The 23461-nt window shown below is 34.9% G+C and overlaps 1 protein-coding gene across 1 annotated transcript in view; it reads left to right on the top strand.

The window, feature by feature from the left end:
• Nucleotides 1-10415: 10415 nt before the first annotated feature.
• LOC149772720 (uncharacterized) overlaps nucleotides 10416-23461 on the top strand; it is a 31513-nt gene continuing 18467 nt past the window's right edge. The window contains exons 1-4 of the mRNA XM_089947435.1: nucleotides 10416-10632; nucleotides 11744-11797; nucleotides 13224-13254; nucleotides 16561-16775. Of these exons, the coding sequence (XP_089803561.1) occupies nucleotides 10630-10632; nucleotides 11744-11797; nucleotides 13224-13254; nucleotides 16561-16775 (303 nt within the window). The 5' untranslated portion in view covers nucleotides 10416-10629. The remainder of the gene's footprint in view (nucleotides 10633-11743; nucleotides 11798-13223; nucleotides 13255-16560; nucleotides 16776-23461) is intronic.

The raw sequence follows: 23461 nt of genomic DNA, 5'->3' as shown, positions 1-23461 counted from the left end.
AATTAGAAATGATGAAAGTTAAAACTTAACCGTATAAAAGATATTAATTGTTTGTTGTCAATTCCATATGACATCTATCGATTAAATGTGATAATACAGTACTAATATACAAATGATTTTGTGTTTCTATTTTCTGTGTATAGAACTAGTGTACTTAGGGTTGACAGCTCACCCGTTGCCCTCATTAATATATTCGTTTTAATGCACCGTATATACAAAAGCACGTGGCTCGAGACGCTCATTGCGCAATACTTCCAACACATAATAATTATAATTTTTTTCTAAATTTTCTTTTTCCTTTTCTTAGAACGGCATATATAGCTAGATTACATAGATAATTATTCAGCTTTTTATAAAAGATTGCAAAACCAGATGACCTTTATATAGAGTGAGAAGGAATAAAAGTACCTGATAAATACTGTGTTTTGGGTCTGCTAAATACCTTTCAAAGATGCAGGGTTATTTTAATGTAGTTGGAAAAAAATTGGGTGAGAAAAGGAATCTATCTTGGTGTTTGTACCAAGACAAGGAAATCCCAGTCGCGGAGTTCCACTATTTATATATCTCCTTCACTGGGATTTCCTTTCTCGATCCAAACCCCAACATAGATTCTACTATTCTATAGCTCTGTCTCCAGAATTCAATATTTCATACTCATTTATGGATATATCAAATTAATTGTCCAATTTTCTGATATCGTCTACTGGTATCTGACATATATTAAACCAATTAACTTGTCCGTTTAAACTCTTTTTTGATGGTCTATCTACATGATGACATGGAGTATCTGAGATAGATTATATGGCATAGACAAAGAGCACCTGATCTCTCTATTTTTACCTTGACACAATAGTTTTTTTTATTAATTGCTAGTGTAAATTTATTTACGAGATTTATTTGTGTGATTTTCTTTTAAGTAAGTGAAATGTCAAATGGCAATACTGTCAGATATTCAGTATTTATTTTCGCTTTTTTTCAGCCTAAATTTGATCTGCAAAATGTCAAACAATCATTCAATGACATAATCAAAATTTCCATGTTCATTTTTCATAGGCACACTTCCTTGTTAAACATTCTATACTCAACATCCCTGCCATGTTAATCTTGTTGCAAGTCTTGATTGTCACGTATACCTGCACTTTCAGAGAACCGAATGACGATTGTTGTTTTTAATAATGATTTTGTTTGAATATGGTTAAATGTCATTAACAAGTGCAGAAAATATTGATTCATAATGTTATAAAATATGTACCTTTATAAATATGTATTAGATAAGGTTCTGACGCTTTTGACGATAATTCTGTTTTTATTCATTGCAGACATTCTACTCGATTCTGGACTAGTTTGACTAGCTTCAATGGAACTTATTATAGAATCGGTTGATCTATTATGCAGGATGTCGGTTTTGATCCTGTCTTATTTAGCAAGAGTCAGTCGAATTGCACACTTTGCTCTTTGCGATCCCGGGCGTCAGCCAGCTTTGGAGCTTGTATGTACCGCCCCGCTTCTAGAAAAAGTACTTACTTAATTTAGATTTAATTGGTTTTTGCACATCCGTGCATGTATCACTGTTTTATTCCTACAAGGTAGGCTATTTAATTGCTCCTGGGGAAAGGAATTAGAGCCACTTCCTCCATGATTCTATGTGCTCAAGGAGCACTGTTTAATTGAAGCCGTCAGGCAGTGGGACTAAGATTAGTCCGTAACTGTCTGAATGGAGGGCTTGAAGGCGAGTGGGAATAGACCCAGCACACACTCAGCCTATTCAGCCGCCACTACTTAGCTGCGTTTAGGTATGCATGATTGTAAATGGACTCAGCACACACTCATATGTTGGTACTGAATTTCCAATAGTAATAAGGGCGTGCACTGCACACTATTTGTTTTTGACGTGTGGCCGTGGCGGGAGGAGATGGTGGAAAGGCGGATCCAAGGTCACATGTTGGTGCTCCTAGATTTGAGGGTATGGGGTCCAAATTGTCGTCCTACTCAATTTTGAAAAACAAAACTGTGCTGTTTTGAATTAGAATTTCGCTTAGGAGAGGTATCTTAGGTGACAGTTTTTAGTGAAGTTTGCCACCTTGTGTGGCTGGTCCTGATGGTCTTGGACTTTTGAGACCACCATATATGTAGGATTCGGTTTTTAGGGTCTTACGTGTCTAAATTATCTTTGTTTCATTTGCAGCCTTCTGCTGCTGGGCCTGATGGTCGTTGGTGTTTTAGACCACTTTATAGATGCTAATTTGAGGTCTTTCTTTCCTAAAGTTGTTTATTGGTTTGGCACTTTGTACGGCGGGCCCTGATGGTCTTGGGTGTTGGACCACCTTATATGCTCTATCTTCCTTTATTATAGTGAATTGGGAGGGTTGTCGCCTTGGTATTACGTAAAGTCAGTCCGGATCTCGATTAGTCACTTCAATTAAACATCTTAATTTAAATGTCATGGGAGTCCCTAATTACAAGGGCATGAATGTTCAAAAGTATTCTAGCTGCGATCATAGAGGCTTCTTTCTCAGGAGATTTGAGGAGCATCGTCTTTAAAATGCCGTGTAATCTAAAGTAGTCTCACAGCATTGCTCTGGTACCGATTTAGTTTCATGATCACTGTACTCTATTAAGCAATATAATCGAATGAATGAATGAATCGTGAAGAGAGAACACATGAGCTAAATATAGAGCACAAAAATATCCTGAGAGCAGGATTCCAACTGCAAACTTCTTTATCTGAAATACATTAAGACTTAATAACACAATGAAATTCTTTATAGACTATCATGCGTTGTCTTTACTGAGGTATAACCTTGGCATACAAAAGTACCTAGTTGATGTTGGCTATTCATGAGTGATTATTGATTAAAGATCACCCAGTATACAGAAATCTCCAGATGACGTTGGTTATTTTAGTACGATGATTGATTAAAGAAGAGTGAGAATAAAGAATTTATGCAAATTGTGTTGATTATTCGTGAACCATGTAAATTCGGCAAGTATCTTCATTTTTATTATCAATCACATAGTTTTCTTCTGTTTTAATGAATTTTTTATTTAGACAATGCATCACATTTCGTCACGAAATGAACGAAATGAACTGAACGATAGAACTGACCAAATATTTACTCTTCCAAAAATCTTATGTATACTCTCCAGACAATGATCGAAACACAGTCTAAGGATATTAACTTTTCTAATGAAAGATACAAGGTGAAAATCCTCTGACGTCCACCAATCAAATACGGCAACCCTTTTCTCTGTCAGACATTGAAAGCCACTTCTTGCTGCAAATATAAATCCCAGTTTGTTTGCGATGGCTAATAACTTTCATTACGGTCTGGTAATTGCAAATCATAATAAACATTTGTTATTTTAGAGATAATATTGGGTTTTTCCTAGCATAACTAAGGTTTTGACCGGCCTGTGTTGTCTGACGTCAGAATTGCACATTTGTTGCCAGAAGTCGATATCTATTGAAGTCATCAACAGAAACATATTTCTTTCTCAGTTTTCAATGTTATAAATGTTTAATACTCGTCAGGAAAATAAGCTTAGAAGGAAAGATATGTGTCTTACAAATATCGATAACAATAACACCAACATGCACTGTAATGATGATGGCCATGAGTGGGCATGAATTATGTATGTATGTATGTATGTATGTATGTATGTATGTATGTATGTATAAAAATTATGTCGAACATCAAGGATTATTCTTTATCCTTTGATCAATAATATATTAATAGATTTTCTGCCCGAAAAATCATTGGAGCTATTTTAGGAGCATTCAAGTCATAAGTATTCCTATTGTTTGAGAAAACAATTGTAAATTAGGTTAAAGAATGATATTCTCACTGAACCTGCGACTTAATTCTTTTGAAATCATGTTTTACCGAGATGTGGAGCTTTAAGAAACGTGTTTGAAGTTTAAGCATGGTATGCACTGTAGGAGAAACGTTGTTATTGTTGTTATGGGGTTTAACGCCATTTTTCAGTACAAGATAGGCTATGCATGGCGGCCGGTATTAATGGTGGAGGAAGAACCAGGGAAAACCCCGGAAAGAACCACCGACCCACGCGAAGCTACCGGCAAGCCTTCTCACATATCCATATTGGCCGAGCCCGAGACTCGAACCCACGCAGACAGAGGTGAGATGGCAGTGATCCGTGACGGAGGGCGCTTTAGACCACTCGGCCACTCGGGGCCCCGTAGGAGAAACGTAAGTTATGACTTTGTTGCTTTCTTATTTTGTTACCTGTCAGTGACATTAAGAAGCAGAATGGTATTTTGTCTTCAAAATTTGTTCTGTCACACAAAGCAAGCGTTCATTTTGTAGTCAATTACATTTTAATTGACGGGGAAATTAATCAGGCATTCCTTCTGTTTATTACTTAAGAGGTTAGGGTTAGGTCTGGTCGGCCTGGTGTCAGGATAATGTGACTTGGTGGGACATCATGTCACATGTCTGCCGCATGATGACCCAGTGCTAGACATTACTATAAACTGCCACACTGCAGACATCGTGGCAATATGACTGATTTTTTTTTAAAGCTACGTTAAAAATTCAAATCACACATTCACACCTTCTGTTTATTATTACTTTGTTTGCTACGCACGTACGCTCTACATAAGTGCTTCGGTGCTTATGGTATATTTTGATTCAAAGGGCGTTTATTACTTCTCGCCTATAAACATGGGTGTATCTCTTCAGAGGCGGGACACAATTTTTGGTTTCAAAATCAACACTCATATCAAGGCAAATGAGCGAAACCCGGATGCGATTAACCACTGATTTCATCTGACATCTACCGGAATAATTTGTGGGTTATTCCATCTTCCTAAATGGTTACCAACGTGAATAATGCGTAGTTTGGGAAAACACGTTTCTCCTCGACTTCAATCACGCCTTGTATGCGACTGTATGGTTAAATTATCATTGGGGTTAAAAGATACCAAAACAACAACAACAACAACCTCACCCAAAAACAACCCCTACAAGCATCATTGTGAACATCAAATAATATATATGGAAACTTATACTTAGTATTGTTCCCTTCATATTAGCAATGTCAAAATCTTTGATTTTCATATCATTTCTTCATAACAATTTTTATTTCTCAGCGTCACAGTCCGAGTTAAGTAATACATTTTCTTCCTAAAAGTTTGAAACTATAGCTATATGTAAAAATAAATGAAGTTCTTGTACACGTATCAATAGTTTTACAATTTATTTCTCATGTCTTTATTATGTGTCAGAGTTTCAATGATTTGAAAAAAGTTCATCCAGTTGCATTTTCCAGATATTATTTCATTTTCCTTTTTCGATGATTCTCGTTATCGAAAATAACACTGTTTGTTGCACGGTCAATATCAATCGTGTGACATAGTCAACAGTAGAAGTTTGGATGCTACTTCTAATAGTATCATTCAACTCACAATGATTGGATATTGTTTTGGATTTAGATTTTTTTAAACGTAGCTTTAACGATTTTTTTTCAGTCATACCGCTACAATATCTGCTTGTTTTGTTTTGTTTGTTTGTTTGTTTATTTTGTTTGTTTTGTTTGTTTGTTTGTTTTGTTTGTTTGTTTTGTTTTGTTTGTTTTGTTTGTTTGGCTTGTTTGTTTCTTTGTTATGGTACCAAACAAACGTTAATATACGTTTTGTCATTTTTAAATTTGCTGGTGCCCCTTACTAAATACATTTATTGTGCTTATATATTAGATTTCACTTTCATGGTCAGGTTAAGTAATCATTTGATCTACATTCGTACACTTGTGCTGCGCATTGGTAACTAGACAATAGCACCATATTTGATCTACCTTGTAACTATCTTTCTGAGCTGTTATACAGGATGCACATTACAGTAGGTCTAAAACGGTCTTGTGGCTTTTGTTAACAGTGCAATGTAACCTTTCCCTGGGTAAGGTGCTAGGGAACTATTTCCACTCCTTTAGAAAGTTTGAAAAGAGACTGTTTTGTTTCATAGGTAAATTCAGAACAAGAGTTACATCATTTTCAACAAGTTATAATAAATAAAGATGAAATAATCAATGTACAAATTTAAATGCGTGCTGATGACTATGACTTTGTTCCACTGCACGGTAAAAACAGAGTACAACTTAAAATATTGTGTTCCAAAATAAAGTTAACTGGCCCATGTTTTTATTCTTTGCATACGAAGGTGACATCAAATCTGCATTACTGACTTTTAAGAAATTAAAGAAAAAGTATAGTGTCAGATTTTACGGATATTGGTAATTCCGTAGCTGTTAAATGAGTTAAGAACTTCATTCAGTACGAGACAACACATCGTGAAGATAAGATGTCGGGGGGGGGGGGGGAGTTGTAATAGTTTGCTGTGTTGTCTGCACTGCAACTACTCTAAACAGAACGAATGTCTTAGAACAGTTCACACATTTGTCGGAACTCTGGTTGATTGATACATAAAGGCTTTAATGACATATATATAACCACCATTATACCGTGTTGACTTTGATATGACTTTGATATGACCACTATATTATACCATGTTGATTTTGATATGACCATTATGTTATATGATGTTGACATTGACGACCACTATATTATACCATGTTGATTTTGATATGACCACTATGTTATATGATGCTGACTTTGACGACCACTATAGTATACAATGTTGACTTTTTATATGACTACTATAGTATACAATGTTGACTTGTATATGACTACTATAGTATACCTTGTTGACTTGTATATGACCACTATATTATACAATGTTGACTTGTACATGACTAGTATAGTATACCTTGTTGACTTGTATATGACTACTATATTATACAATGTTGACTTGTATATCGCTACTATAGAATACCTTGTTGACACTGATATGACCCCTATATCAATTCATGCATCAACTGTCAGCTTTAAACCTTGCCTTTCCAAGAGAAGAATAAATGGAAATGGCTATGTGACTATTCTGTATGTTGACACTATGAAGACTTTGTGAGTGGAAGTGTGATTTTGATGTGATTTAGCAAGTTTTAAGTTGTTCCCTTGCAAGCTAATTCATTCAACGTAGTTTGCATTTCACGTTGATTGCTCCTGTTATAAAATGCTATCAAAACCTTCTGATTAAGCATTCGAATATCAGAATGCCTATTTTCCTTTCGAATATTCTCTAAAAGGTAGTCAAATTCGAATGTTCGTGTATTTGTTTCAGTTCTAACCATAAGTATATAAAACAACTGCAGCATTGTTCATACGATTATTGTTCATTAAAAAGGATTTATTCAAAATATCGATCAGCACTTGTTGAACATATAGCATAGTTTTCAGAGTCTGAGATTCAATGCTTATTTATAAATGCATTCTTAAAGTTTTATTTTTTTTCTTCTTCCAAATTTCATTTCATTTTGCATGCTTCCCTTTATCGCACATAATAATGTTTGCGGTACGGTAGGCATAATTTCTGGTATAAGTTTGTATTAAAGCCATATTTATTGGTGTGATATATATATATATATATATATATATATATATATATATATATATATATATATATATATATATATATATATATATATTAACATTCAGAACATCACCTGTACGTAATAATCACATCATATACCGACATCATCTCTTTTGCCACACAACAAAAGTTTACAGTCTGGTACTTTAGCATCAGTAAAGTCCTTACTTTAGCACGATATATGTGGAATAAAATATAGGGTACCCGGCTAATACTCGAAGTTAAATAGTGTGGCTCAAGGTTAAAGAAACGGAAAGGACCAGGTAAAACAAAACTAAACTAAACTAACTCTTTAAAACAGTGGCACCAAAGACATTATGCATAACGTCAAGACCCTTTATATTAAGAAACACTATCAAACAATATTAGATGCAATTATTGTGTCCTGTCGAAACATATGTTCGACGTTCTTTTACCCTGATCTAGTACCTATGGAGACATAATAAGAGATAGAAAAATATCATAATGCAAGCAGCTCGCTTGGTTTCACGCAGCTGAACAACATAGGAAAGTTGATAGCAACATAGGGAAATATATATTAAATTCCTGCATACAATGAAATGCTTCGTTTCCCATGAATATATCTGAGAGCGGATATGTCCGTCAATCATTGATTTTGATTATTGTTATATTTGCATGTACATTACACGCTTATCTCGTTACTTATGGGGTGATATTGTATATACCGTGATCTGTGTTATAGATTTCGCTGGCGATACAGTACATACTGCGATACAGAACTACGTATGACGATACAAACTCTTGCCCTGTCCGTTTCTTTTATTATGCCTGCAATGTCTGTATGTATGTATGTATGTATGTATGTATGTATGTATGTATGTATGTGTGTGTGTGTGTATGTATGTGTGTATGTGTGTGTGTGTATGTATATATGTATGTATGTATGTATGTGTATATATATATATATATATATATATATATATATATATATATATATATATATATATATATATATATATATATATATATATATAAAATGATCATTTTGAAAATTCTTCATGGTACTAATTGAACAATGTGTTGGTAATTATTTGACAATTAAGCCGAAAATATTTCCAGATGAAGGCGTTAAGTGCAGCTGAGGATCCTGCGTTTAAGAATTCGTCTACTACTTTGGTTTTAGGAAAACTTTATTTCTGTTTTGACATTAAATTCACAAACCATTTTTCATACCTGTATTTGTATTGACAAGAATATAAATGTTCAAAATGATTCTGTCGATTTTGCATAGCTGTGTTACTTCAATATTTTGTTGTTGTTAAAGGCTTTGACGTCATTTTTCAGCACATGATAGGCTATACATGGCCGCTAGTATTAATGGTGGAGAAAGAATCCGGGAAAACCCCGGAAAGAACCACCGACCCACGAGAAGCTACTGGCAAGCTTTCTCACAAGCCCACATTGGCTGAATCCGAGACTCGAACCCACGCAGACAGAAGTGAGATGGCAGAGATGGCAGTAACGGAGAGCGATTTAGACCACTTGGGCACTCGGGGCCCCTCAATATTTTGTTACTGAGACTGGTGGCTTGTTCTACTTAGTAAGAGAACTGGACTGATAACTAATGTCTACCAGATGGATAATAATATCAGTCCCGAAATCATTAATGTTTCCAAGAACAGGCAGCATGATCCGCGTATTCTTTATTTTCTCAAGTATAATTCATGTATAACGTGATACGTCACCTTAAAGTGCTATTACATCGATATATTGTCACCATCCCAGTACAATATGTCTTGGGATAATTCGGCAGTATCACATATATTGCTGCAGGATATCGTACCAGATATTATGGCGACAATATGCATTAGTGTTCATGTCCCTTCTGCGTGGATAGTTGTGTGTTCCACTGACGTTTTAGTCAAGGTCATAGCATATGAAGGTACAGGTTATATGCAAGTTCACTAAAGAAACACTTATTATTTATTCTCTCTCTCTCTCTCTCTCTCTCTCTCTCTCTCGTAGCTTGCACATAGGCAAAGTTTAAATTAGAGATTTTAGATGTAAATGTTGTTTTCCTCAGTCATTTAAAATTAACAGGTGCATCTTTCACTGAGCATGTTGAATCTTGATTTATGTACGGAATAAATTTGCATATCACTGAGACTTAAATCTTAAATACCTGTATTTCTAAATCTTAAAGAGGAAAGGCATCCCGAAAAATATTCTAAGAGTCTGAGAACATGGGTTCAAAAACGCAGTTAAATGGCATGTGCCCGTTTATTTGCTGGCTGCTCCTCTACAAGTACATTGACTATCTGTGCAATTTTTAATACGTACTCCTCTTTGACTGGAAAATTGTATGGTCATTCCAACAAATATAATAAGTGAGTTTGTGCTGTAAATGTACTAGTTTCTGCGAAACCCTTTCCTTTTAACTATGTTTGATCAGTAATAAATTTTTGTAGTGACTCTTTCTAGAATAGACCTGTCATTTTCTTACATTTTCTCATTGGTCATAAAAGATCAGATCGAGAAACAAGGAAAATAATGTCCGCAAAAATAAGTTTACTAAAAGCAGTTTCAAATTCATAAATTCATAGCCACTGCCATAAAACATATACCTAGAAAAGTTCATTCAACTATGACAATAATTATACGAGTCAAGATGGGTGTTTCCTTTTCAAATCACTAAATTCAATTATATACATTTTTCTTTTCTTGGTGACGTCTTAGAGATTGATGGGGAAAAAAAGTTTAATTTCTGCTTACTTCTGCTTGTCATGGATAGCTCAACAAAACAGGTCTGAGCCAACCCAAATAAGAATAGTGGATATGCATTAAAATATGCCCATAAGGTTAGATACAATCCGTTCATGCATTGAATATTACTGCGGCAGAACCCAAACACTGTACCAACACGCCTGGTTAATTGTTGCTTTCCACAGTGACTGAACATTATTAGAATGTCTTAGGCGTCAGTCAAGATGAAATCTACAGGTTATGGTTGATAAATTGTTCCCACCCGCTATGAGTTTTAACTGAAAAAGCACCGCCCATTTGTTCGTCTGCTATGGCGGAAGGAATCGTATGCCGTGTCATACACCTATAGAATTGTTTTTATAATTCTTTTCGGATACTTGTTGGAAGAAAATCTACACAAATGGTGAGTAAATAGTTCTCTTTTTAAAAGGCATCGCATAACGGATACGAGTTTTGGCAATTTGCTTTTTTGGTTATTAGTGTGTCCTCGAAGTAGATTTTCTTCTAACAGCTATAAAACACCATACGTCATGAAGAATACAACCAGATGTTTTAACAGAGATACTATCTCGTCGTGTTGAAACGAATTTTCAACTTGTGCATTCTTACTGATATAACGTTTTAACTATAAAGAAGCGTTGTTTAGTTGTCTGTCCAACGTATTTTATAATAAACATTAAATTAGTCATCCTAATTATATTGGACATAAAAGCTATACATAGCGGCCAGTATAGCCTGTGAAGGAAGAATCTGGCAAAACCCCCGAAAGAACAACAGACCCTTGGGAATCTACTGGCAAATTTTCTCATATATCCTTATTAACCAAGCCCAAGACTCGAACCAACGAGATGGCTGTGATCGGTAAAGGCGAACGCTTTAGACCACTAGGCAACCCGGAACCCCAGAGCAGCGCTTAATTTTATATTTTAACAATTTGACGAATATTCTATAAAAATCACTTATTCATACTATCGTCGCTTTTTCTGCAGGAAAGACGAAGCACCCGTTGATGAATGAACACAGTTATGTTATTTGTATTAAATGTTTTGCGTTGATCTAATGTTATCTGATACATGCTGTTCCACGAATAGTTTGACCTTTCAGTTCAGATTTTAATTGTAAGAAAGTACCTTGTGCTAGAATATGGATCATACCATACGTCGTGGTTGTTAACAATCCATTTTTTTCACGAGACAAGGATGGGATGGAGCAGGGCTAAGCATGGAATACTGGACCCCCGATACATCATTTGTCTGCATAGACATTTGACAGCTAGTTGGTGTAATGGTGTATTTTTCCCCTATATCTGTTCCATGCTTCTCCTCAATGAGAGAAACTGGTTCGGTACTCACTATACACTACCTAATCCAAGTTTGGCGTATGCTACGTAACATAGATCGGTTTTATTTTAGGATAAACCACATTTGTTTAACAATAGCTTATACAACCAACACAGCCGATTTTTTAGAAAAAAATTAAAAAATAAACAAACCCATTTTCTTATTATTCCTTAGATGGATTGGAAGCACCAGGTTTCTCTCAACAGCCTTCTCCGCGCTCTTTTATTGGTGAGTAACTGATCTTTAAAGGTACGCATTTCACATGTTACCAACAATGCAATGTTTTGTTGTGTTACTATAACTATACAGTTTTCACACACAAGTTTTCACCTATTAAATTTCTAGAAAGCAAGGCCTATGTCCTGCATAAAGTCCTATTGGTGAACGAGCGTCAATATTGTATACAGAATTTACACACACACACACACACACACACACACACACATATATATATATATATATATATATATATATATATATATATATATATATATATATATATATATATATATATATATATATGAGAGAGAGAGATCAGCGCGAGGTAAATAATAAAGTTTGTGCACGTTTCAACCTAAAAACATGGTCTTCCTCATCAGACAATATAACAAACACAAATACACGTAAGACACACCGACGCAAAGAGTGACACCCACAGAACAAGACATACTGTATTTAAATTTTGGCACTGAGAAATAATGCTATCCAGAATAAAGCAGCCTAACTACAGGGAAAAAGGAAAAGAAAAACACAAAGAAATAACTACTCTTGTACTTTATTATTTTACCCACGCCGATCTCAAGCTTTTATGTTAATATGTAATACATGTTTTTATATTGCTAGTTAGCATTCCCATTTTCTTTCGAGCATCTTAGGAATTTGGCATCTATCCAAGTCTAGGTCATTGTCTACGTCATTTTCCTTTTAATTTTCACTGTCATCCTCTACAATCAGATTATTACTCCATACTCAAAGAAGAGGATAAATTTATTTCGACATTTATCAAGTAATCTCTTCATTCTGTCATAACATGTTTTCGAAGAATAAATTCGACTTGTGTTATGGAACGCCACTAGAAAGTTCACATCATTGTGTGATTGTTCCACATCAAAGACTGTCAATAAATGTTGCACACGTTTAGCCTTTTTTTTCTCTGAGGATATAGGCATTAGCCCTACCACCAGGGGTTAGGCGTAGATTTAGAGGGGCATCGAGTGCTTTAGTAAAAATAATAAACTTTACTGTATACAAACGCTATTGATTGCTTATTTTATGGAACATGAAGCATCTGCTTCAAGCTTGAACACATTATTTTAACCCTTGTTTCTAATTAATATCGACTGAGTCCGGCAACTGAAGATGCCGTTACATTGTCAAATTGTGACCAATAATAATTTTCAGACTCGTGTTTTTTCTTACAAGTACGATTGTTTGTTAGTCGCAAGTAGTGGACAAAAATCCGATACGGCATCCAAAACTACCGAACTCTATGTAACTATTAGAGAAAACATTTGTCAGTAGTTTTTAAAAAGAACTTGATGTTAATCTAAACTTTAGATTACGTTTACGTCTCCAATTTAATAATTGTTAAAGCATGATATTATTTTACATTATTGTATATTATTATTGCATATTATTATTACATATATTTCAGATTCAATATATACATGCAGTACCACAGACGGGTAGGTACATAATATTGACGTTCAGAACATTGTACGCATTCGTTTTCGTTCAACTTTTTACGCTTTCCTTTTCCGCTCGCATAGCAACCAAAAAAAGACAATCAGAGATGATACGTTTAAATGCCGATAAACCTAAAAAAAATTAATTATTGTGCAATCTGCGTTTTAACTTTCATGCCGGTAAAATGACGATCTAACTTTCTTGTATTGCTAAATGTAAGAAGTACATATGGAGGATCCTGTTTTTTAAGAGAAATAACACGTTTCCCGGATAAAACAGCGGTAATGGAAACAATTGTGTTATATCGGCAATCGATAATGAAAAAAAGGACAAAAATCTATGATTTTCCCCACAAAATGCTAACTGATATCACAGTTTGTTATTTATATATTTAATTTTGTATTATTTGTTGGATTTTCCTAGCATACATTTTATACATGTGTATTTTGTATTTGACCTTGACCAAAATCAAGTTCATGATGTACCTGACCAGTGACATTTATTTTGTAGACAACATAATACGTAGCTAATATTTCTCTATGAGTGTATTACATATTCAGGCCACTATCAATGGAGGTAAACATGTTTATGGTCTTGATTCTGATCATAGAAACTTCTAGAATGGAAATTTCCATTACGTGACAGACCATTTCAGAAAATGGTAATTGCAACCTAGGTCAAGTAGAGGGGTTTTACCGAAGGATTGTTCATTCTTGCCTTCACGCAGAATCAGCCTTATTGTTGTATTCGGTTTTTTATTTCTATTTATTCAGATTATTATGCACTGAAATTACAAAGTTCTTTAAAAAAATTTGGGACTGGAACATTTATTAAGAATTGTAGTGAATTCAAACAAGAACATTTTCGAAAATATTATTGAGATACATTAAAATAATGTTAGCGCATCATCACATTCCAGTGTACTGGCACATTAGCACATTTGAGACTACAGGCACATCAGCCCATTCAATATTGGAATATATTTGGAATACCGCTGGAATTCAATTGGAACTTTCTACATTTAGACCTGTGATAGGACTTTTCGAACTATTTGGAATTTATTTCACAATATTGAAAGTTCTTTTTAAATTTTCACTTTGTATTCAAATGAAAGAAATTATTTGCTGAATTGTACAAAATTTATTTGTTTTTGTCTCTTTTCCTTCTACTTAGTTTAAGACCATAAAATTGTAACACAGGTACAGAAACTAATTAGTTAATGCAATTCATGTTCACATTCGCTTTCAACGTACAATCTATAATACTTTTAGATTTACAACCATCCTTATGAAAGTATATAAGCCACGATTAACTAAATTTCTCACTGTCAAACACATTTAAACCACATACCCATAAACTAATATCACTACTACTACTACCACTACTACTACTACCACTACTACTATGTTTTGAGAGTATTGGCTTAGATGAGGCTGCAGCAAGGATTTTTTTCAACTACAGAAGAGTAATTGACTGAGGGTAATATATGAATTTTGCTGATTAATATAATTTTGTATCGGCAGGAATTAAAAGAAAATATTTTTTTAAATTTTTTTTGTGACTATTAATTTACTGGTGACCTTTAGCTGTTATAGTACAGAGACAACAGTCAGTGAATATTGAAATGCATAAAAATACAAAAAACAAGTCGCAGCGAAAGTTAAACAAAATTAACGTATTTTCATTAATAAATCAAATACCTATATGGCTCGAAATGACCATGACCAAAAAAATTGCCAATTTTGAGAAATAATTTTTGTTCTTTTTCTAATCAAGTTATGACCTCAAAACATTTTATCTAAAGAAAAATACTTATACGAAAACAACAGACGAACGGGAAGACAGACATGTATTTATGTTGCTAATTTGGTACATTCTCGAGCAGTCTCTGAATGCAGAACACCGGAAAACAGACGTCAGGCACCAGGCAAGCCGTGGAATCCATAATATAACCCTCGCTCACACGTGAAAGTGGTGTAACATTTAAGCTATGACACTTTCTAGCAATTTAACCAATCAGATAGTATCATCATTTGGGATATTTCTGTGATTATCGAAACCGAACCTCTATGTATAGATAACATTACAATAAGAAAAGATTTCGTTTCCAAGACATGGTCTTGATTTGAGTATAGAACGAATGACACTAACTTCTAACATGCAACGTGAACTCGTGATCAAAGTTATATATACATATATTTTCTTAATAAAAATACTGGCTTTAAAAAAGAAAGCCAAACAGAGGAAGATTGAAATTTAACACATGTAGCTAATTAATAGCTAAAATGGAATGTAAGATCACTATATATTTGTTTCATTCCTATTATTTTATGATTACAATGGAAATATTTTATTTATGTGAAATCCCAAAAGGTTAATTATAAACAGAAACTGGACTCTACTTTTGCCGTTGCTTTAACAGTTACATTTAAAAAAACGTATTTTTCAAAATCCCTTTTGTATGATTCCAGCGGTTTTAATAATTATTATACTTGCACCACACCTGGAAAATGAAATTGGTTGTTTTACATAAAATTTTCGAAGTCATACGAAATTTAGAATACAGTCCAAGATTCTACATAGTAACCATATTTACCCCTGTGTAACGAGCATCCAACCGGCAGATCAGGGTCTATGCACGCAGATGATAGGCTGATAAATGCGGTAGTCGAACTAATTTCGATTCCACTGATTGAAATTTCTCAGTAAGATCGAACACAATTCATGATTATATATATATATATATATATATATATATATATATATATATATATATATATATATATATATATATATATATATATATATATATATATGTGTGTGTGTGTGCAATTTACGAGGAATTCAAAAAGCATCATCACTGTTTGTTTCCGGATCATCCCTCATCATCCTGGACGCTATAATTATATTTATATGGAAGATCCGAATATGTAGGAATATGTAGAGGAGAATAAACAATCAAAATGTACCCAATTTTGTGTTGAGATGTAAATGATTTCCGCTTAAAATGTTTGTCTGTATGGTCTGTGACATTTAACCGCTTGAAAGTTGGTTCAGCTATGGGCATGTGGCAACAAGATAATCTTCTTGCCCAGCTGGAATATTTTATTTACCTCAGATTAAATAGTTCAAAGTAATCAGCTTTCGGCATTTTCCCCGAATATATAGCATGGATCAAAATACGGAAATGGTTTGATTTTGATTGTGATTTAACTTTCTTGAGCATAAAAGTTAAAATATCACTATTCGCACATTGCTGTGTGGATTATGGTCCTCCCTTTCATTTATTTTCTTTTCATTTGCAGGTAACTATAAATGTGGATTAATAAACACATCAAGAATACTATCGACAACATTTACCTTGACTCCCAACAATGATACTGTTACCAAAGTTTATTATGTTAACCCCACCACCAATGCCAAAAGTTGTGAGGTAAACTTTGGAGGAACTATCTACAATGCTAGTCCAGTTTTCTATGTTGGCAACTTAACTTTGAATCCAGTCTGTGATTTCAGCTTCGTAAGTTATTTTATAATGTGTGCTATAATTTAACTTTTTTCTTTCATTTGTTTCTACTTGATGTATATATAACCGAAGCTGGAGCGACCACCCCCATTTCATTGTGCAGTGACACAGGAGAATATATTTGAATGTCGTCTGTTAATCTTTTGTTTGTTTGTTCGTCCTTCCGTTTAACCTCTGACATCCACATCAGGTAAGGCCATTCATCAACAAAGTCGCTAATTTAAATTCAAACCAGAATTAGATATTCGTTTTTTTATTACCAAACTTTAGTTCTTTTCATAACTTAAAACTGGCTTTGAGTCCATCATGTCAATTTAAGAACAAAATACAATGGCACAGGTTCGGCGCCTGAAGAACAGACCTTATCATTTTTCCAGGAAGGGATAATGTGAGTTTAGAATTTTCTTTGAAACCAGGATGTGTTTTTTCTTTACCTTGATATATTTTTTTTAATTAAGACAATGTATATAATTAGTAAATTTGATTTTTAAAATCAGGGTAAGAACGTCTTTGTTCAAGTTAATTAGGGACCGAAAAAGAAGTAAAACAATTCCAAGCCCCACCCCACCCCCGAAAATTAGATAGTGGGTTCCTAAATAATTATGTCCTTATATATCCTTCATGGAAAGAAAATTCGATAAGATAAAGTCACTTATCTCCAAAGATTTGAATGAATTGTGTGGTTTTTTCCCCTTTAGCGTAAGCCCAATGATTCTGAGTGCGTTTCGATGGTCACACATTGATGATTGTGTATCTGGGACTTCATATGGTCCCCTCTTGGTTTATACTAAGCTTAGGACTTTTATAAAATGTCACAAGGAGACTGAGACTTAAGGTAAATACTATCATGTTTAGGACTTAGCAAGATTTGATAAGCAATGTTTTACCATTTGTCCTCGATGAACCTCACGTACTTCATCCCTTTTCAAACTGTATAATGTATTAGTGGCATCTCGTGAATAATTGTGGCAGATTCCATGTGCTTTGATGCTGTGTTGAGAAAATGCAATTTGTAAACTCATTTTTCGGGGTGGGGGGAGTGCTGGGCTGGACTTGTTTGGGACTTTGCTAATAATGAATACTGTGGGGACAGGGGGCGAATATGCAAATTAGTCAGAAAATGTTTTTTTTTTTTTTGTTCAGAATTATTCAAAATGACTGTTTTGATGGTTACGAAATAATTGTTACAACTATACAACCGAAATTAAATCATACAATAATAATAATAATATATTAATTAATAACAATAAATAATACCTATGCGGTCTTTTTTGGCAGTACTCTACAGATGTTATGAACTTCTGAGATAGAGAGAGATAGAGAGGTTTAAGGTCAAGTTGTTTGCATTTGCAACATGCACAGTGGAGAGAATGTTGGTATACGTCTATGTTACCATCATGTGTTGTGACTGAAATTTCTTTGGATATTGTAATTGTGGAATTTTACCTGCTCTAAACACACAGCTTACCAAAATGACTACTCCCATGTGCTTGCAAAATCAGCCAGAATTAGTCCAAAATACATTGTCCTTAGCAGTTATTAAAATAGGGAAAAACGAATTATGTCCTACTAGACAATACTAGCATCTGAAAGTGAATTAATGAATTAGAAAATATATAAAATGTAAAAAGTTATCGGCTCTATTTTTACAAATTACCTTTGAAATCCAGGAAGTGAAAATGACCGGCGGAGCTAGCAATTTTTTTCATAGATGTACATGGAAAGAAGGCTAAGCTATATACTCCATAACCCAAAATACACACATCAATCATACACCAAAAATAAATATAATAAAACGTTATTTTAACAATACTTAATATATAGAAGGTCTATTTCCAACAACCAGTATAAGCAGCGAGGAAAAGCTGGGAAATTCTTTTTCTTTGAAAATCTATGCAAATACAAATCTGTAGAGTGCCATCATTGCTGTATATTACTATGCCACACAATCGTAACGACCTCGGTCTTTTCCGTTAAGTTAAGAAAGAGAACTCCGATGTATTTCGTAACCACTGAGAACTATATCCTGAACAACTTTCGTTTCACATGAGACAATACTGAAGTAGACAAATGTACAAATGGAATAATCCAGGCTTTTCCTATGGCCAAAAGCGAAGCTCAAGCAGTTCCGATTTTCAAAAAAAAGTATCCTCTTGAAAAAAGTAATTATATACCTGTCAGTATTTTTTTACCCATCATATCCAACCTGTCTGATAAATCAATTGAAACCCAGTTAGCATCAGTTTAAGAACATTTATAATCAACATTTGGGTGATTTTCCTTAAGGTCATGGATGCCAGACCACTCTGTTACGTTTGCTTTAAGACTGTAGGAAAGCTCTAAATGAAAAGAAATATATGTGTGCTGTTTTGATGAATTTATCCACGGCTTTTTATCTGTCTCCCTCATGATAATCTTTTCTGCAAATTAAGGCCTTATGGTATGTCAGATTACTCAGTATGACTCTTACTGAGCTATCTGTCAATAGAAAGCATCAAATTAAGTTGCAGGGTGTCTCAAATAGTTTTGGACTGAAATTCAATGTTAATACTTATGGTTCTTTATGTAACGATTCCGACGATAGCACTTTGACATTTTCCTCACCGATCTATAACTATCCTTCAATGGTAAAGACTGCCAGAGTAATATCTGTAAATAGTACCGCCACCAACAACCCTGGCCATGATGATGACAGCAAATGCTTGTGTTTATTGTTTGTGTATTTTTATTTACCTGTACATGTCTTATGTGTAGGGGGGGAGGGGGGCACGCCCCGTTTAACAACTTTCGGTAATTTATGGCATGATTTACATGATTGTATTCGCAAGAGGACAATTTATTTACAGTGTGCTTTACGTCTAACATAATGGAATGATATTTGGTTACAATGAAGAAACTATTTACATGAAAAATGGTAAAACTTTATAAAGGGGCATTCTGCCCCTATGGTGGGGCAACACGTCCCCTACGGGGCATTTTACCCCACAATGCATTCGTTATCTGTAAAAGTCTGTTAAACTACAGGGATACTATTGAACTTTAAAATCAAGTATTATTCCTATATGGACATTTTATATATGCCAAAGATGCTTAAACTTCATACTGTTGCATCATTCAAATTAGCACAGCAATACGGATAAGCAAAGCAGCTACAGCAATGCTCAAGTCTAAATAGTCCCTAAGTTCCATAGCTAATGAAGAAAAAGACAAAGCCCAAAAGGCGTGAATGTTCCTGTTGCATATTGAGGGTGGTGCCACATGATTCATGGCACCACCTGGAACATTCCTTGCACTGCGACCAGGTCTTCTATTAAGGGATCATCACTTCCTCCATATTCAAATTCGCAGTTTCCACAAATGTTGTCTTTATTATATGTTGCGTCTGCTAACAAAGCAAGATCATGTTTACCAGCTGACTTTGCACCCGAAGCGTTTCTTCCCGTTTCATGGTCCTCTATACAAGTTGTCTTCATAATCTTACATGGTTTTCTACCTATTTTTTTTTTTTTTGGTCCTCTCTACATGTCTGCTTCTTTTGCTTCTGCATTTATTTCTTTTCGAAACTTTGGTTTTATTCCATTTGCTCATATTTGCCTGTACAGTCCTATCACATTCGCCTTTTGTATTTGTTATCGTCCTTCTTTGCTTTTCAATAAGCATATTGTTATACGGTGATGATGTAAAGTTCATGGCTGATTCTGCCTTTCGCTTTCTTGTGCGCTGACTGGATATTCTAGGCTTTGGCGAAAGTTTAAGCAATATGTTCATAAATGCTGAATCGTCTGCACTTTTGCAATCGTTATGAGATACCCCCATGGTAGCACTTTCCGTTCTTCCAGCAAGAATAGCTTCGCCAAACATTTTCCGATTGTCTATCTCCTCGACGGTAGAGTGATGTGTTTGTTGATTGCTGTTGTTGAGTTTAATTATAGTAGCGTTCGCACAATTGTGCATGTGCCACTTTTTTCTGACTGCACCGCAGCCTGCTAGTTGTTCCTGGGGAAGGGGATGGTGCCACCTCCTCCAGGCTTTTATGGATTCAAGGAACCCTGATAGTTTGGCCTCAATCTGTGGGTCCATAAAGGTCCCTACAGTTGAATGGTTGGCTGTCATTAGTGGGAAGGAGAGCTCGGGAACGGTCCTGCTTGCTTTACATCGCTGGTTTCTTGTTGCATTTGCCTGGTGGGTGGGTTTTTTTTTTCTTTTTTTTTTCGAGATTTTTTTTTTCTTCTTCAAAATGTTCTAAAAGGAGGGGGGATGTTCTATGCTGTTTATAGAGGTTCTTAGTAGATATCATGTATGAAGAGAGATTTTCAAGGTTATTATGGGATTACTAGTCGAGGTGTTTAGGGTGTGTTTCCTACGTTATGTTATTTATAAGTTTTTAGATATTACCTCTTTAAGTTATTTATTAATTGATGTTTTTAGAGATTGAATGTTATTTATACTTTATTTAGCAAGAGACCGGAGTCCTAGCCGATTACACGGTTCGTTAAGGACATCTAGGACAGGAATCCTAGCTGATTACTCGGTTCGTTAAGGATATCTAGGACATCCGATTTTGCTGTTTCCTTAGTTTTTTATAGGTGCTTCGTAAGTGAATTATTTATTAATACTTTTATAAAACTGAATGATATGTTATGGTTTTTTATGTGGTGGCTTCTAAATTTATTTAGCTAGTTACTGGGTCTTTTGGTTTTGTGGGGATAGTAATTATATTTTGTTCCTAAGTCCTGCTGAGTCCATGAATTGATTTATATTTTTATATGCTGATTGTTTATTTTTATTAGAGTCCATAAGTAACTCTGGGTATGTGTGTGGTGATCCAATCTCTTTTTGGTTTTTGATAAATATTTTCCGAGCGGGTTGATATTTTGGGCATATATTGAATACGTGGTGTAGATCTTCGGTGGTGTGGCAGTTAAAGCAGTTAATGGTTGCTGGTTTGGGTCCTATAAACCTTCCAAAACTGCTTGCTAGTTTAGTTTTTCCAGTTATTATCCTGTTTATGGTTTTCTGTTCTAAATAGGTACCCTTAGGTAGCTGTATGTTCCTATCTACTTTTTTGGGGGGTTTCATGGTGCTTTTTACCTTTTGTGGAGGAGTTCCAAAAATCTTGCCATGTTTGGTTTATATATGTTTGTGCGAAGCTTATTGCTTCTGTAGAACTATAGTTAAGCTTGATAGAGTTTTGATCTCCTAGTTTGGTTTTTGCAACTTTGTCTGCTGTTTCGTTGCCAGAGATTCCAATGTGCGACGGTATCCACATGAGCTCGACTAATTGATGTGCCGTGGTGATATCGTCGATTAATTGGCATGCTCTGTCGAGGAATTGTTCCCTAGAGTGTGTATTGCGATTTTGGATCGATTTGATAACGCTTAGGGAATCGCTTATAATGACTGCTTTAGGTATTTGGTTGTCTTTGATCCATTGTAGTGATTCAAGTATAGCCCAGAATTCAGTGGTGTAAATGGAACAATAGTCAGGTAATCTGGATCCCGTTTGTATATTGAATTCAGGGATGACTATTGCTGCTGCTGTTCTTGGTGGGTTGTTTGTTTTTGATCCATCGGTATATATTTTAACATAGTCCGGGTATTTTTGGTTGATTTCGTTTACCAGTACAGGTTTTAGTAAGTTTTCTTGTCCTTCTTTATTGCCTAATTTGGTAGCTTCATTGTTAATCCTTGGTGGTTTTTGTAACCATGGTGATTTGCTCTGGTCTGTATTGTTTGTTACCTGTTTTTTTAGTAGAGGTATCTTTTCTCTTAGTTCAAGGATTACTTTGCCACTTGGTGTGATAGGTATGATTTTGGGTTTGAAGACAACTTTACACTTATTTATAGCTATTTTGGTGGGATGGTTGTCTGGGTGGGTATCTAATCGAATGGAGTATCGGAGGAGCAGTTCTTGCCTACGTAATTTTAAGGGTAGTTCTCCTGTTAGTGTTTGTAGTTCTTCTAATGATGTTGAGTGGAGTGTTCCTGTGCATAATAGCAAGGCTTTTCTCTGGATAGTGTCAAGTTTTTGTAGTACAGGCTGCTTAGCCGAGTTATATGCTTGGCAACCGTAATCCAGTTTTGATCTAATTAGGCTTTTATATATCGTGAGGAGGGTTTCCTGGTTGGATCCCCAGTCAGTCCCTGTGATGTTCCTGAGTAAATTGAGATCCTTGTTACAATTCTGGGTGAGTTGTTCAATGTGCTGTTTCCATGTGAGATGGTTGTCAAAGAACATTCCTAGGAATTTTACTACTGTTACGTATTTGATTAATTGATTTTGTATATAGAAGTTTGGATAGACTAGGTTGTTATATCGTTTGGGGGTGAATATGATTGCCACAGTTTTTTCATGAGATATTTTGAAACCCCATTTGTCCACCCATCTCCCTATGTTGTCTAGGCTCTGCTGGATTTCTTTAACTACTGTGTTATTGGCAGGATTTCCATTCCTCCATATGCCACTATCATCTGCAAATTGTGACAACTTTATTTTTGTGGAGGCTACATTGAGGTCAAGGTCGTTTACCATTAGGTTAAATAGTAACGGACTTATTACACTGCCTTGCGGTGTTCCATTTTCAAGTGAACATTCTTCCGAATGGGTGTTGCCTATTCTTGTGGTAATTCTCCTGCCTGTGAGGAAATCGCCAATCCAGTTGAACAAGCGTCCAGTTATT

This window comes from Sinohyriopsis cumingii, unplaced genomic scaffold (genome assembly GCF_028554795.1).
Source record: "Sinohyriopsis cumingii isolate HCF-2022 unplaced genomic scaffold, ASM2855479v2 utg001196l, whole genome shotgun sequence".
NCBI lineage: Eukaryota > Metazoa > Mollusca > Bivalvia > Unionida > Unionidae > Sinohyriopsis > Sinohyriopsis cumingii.
The sequence above is the reverse complement of the archived record's forward strand: the minus strand, read 5'-3'. Positions and strand labels throughout refer to the sequence as shown.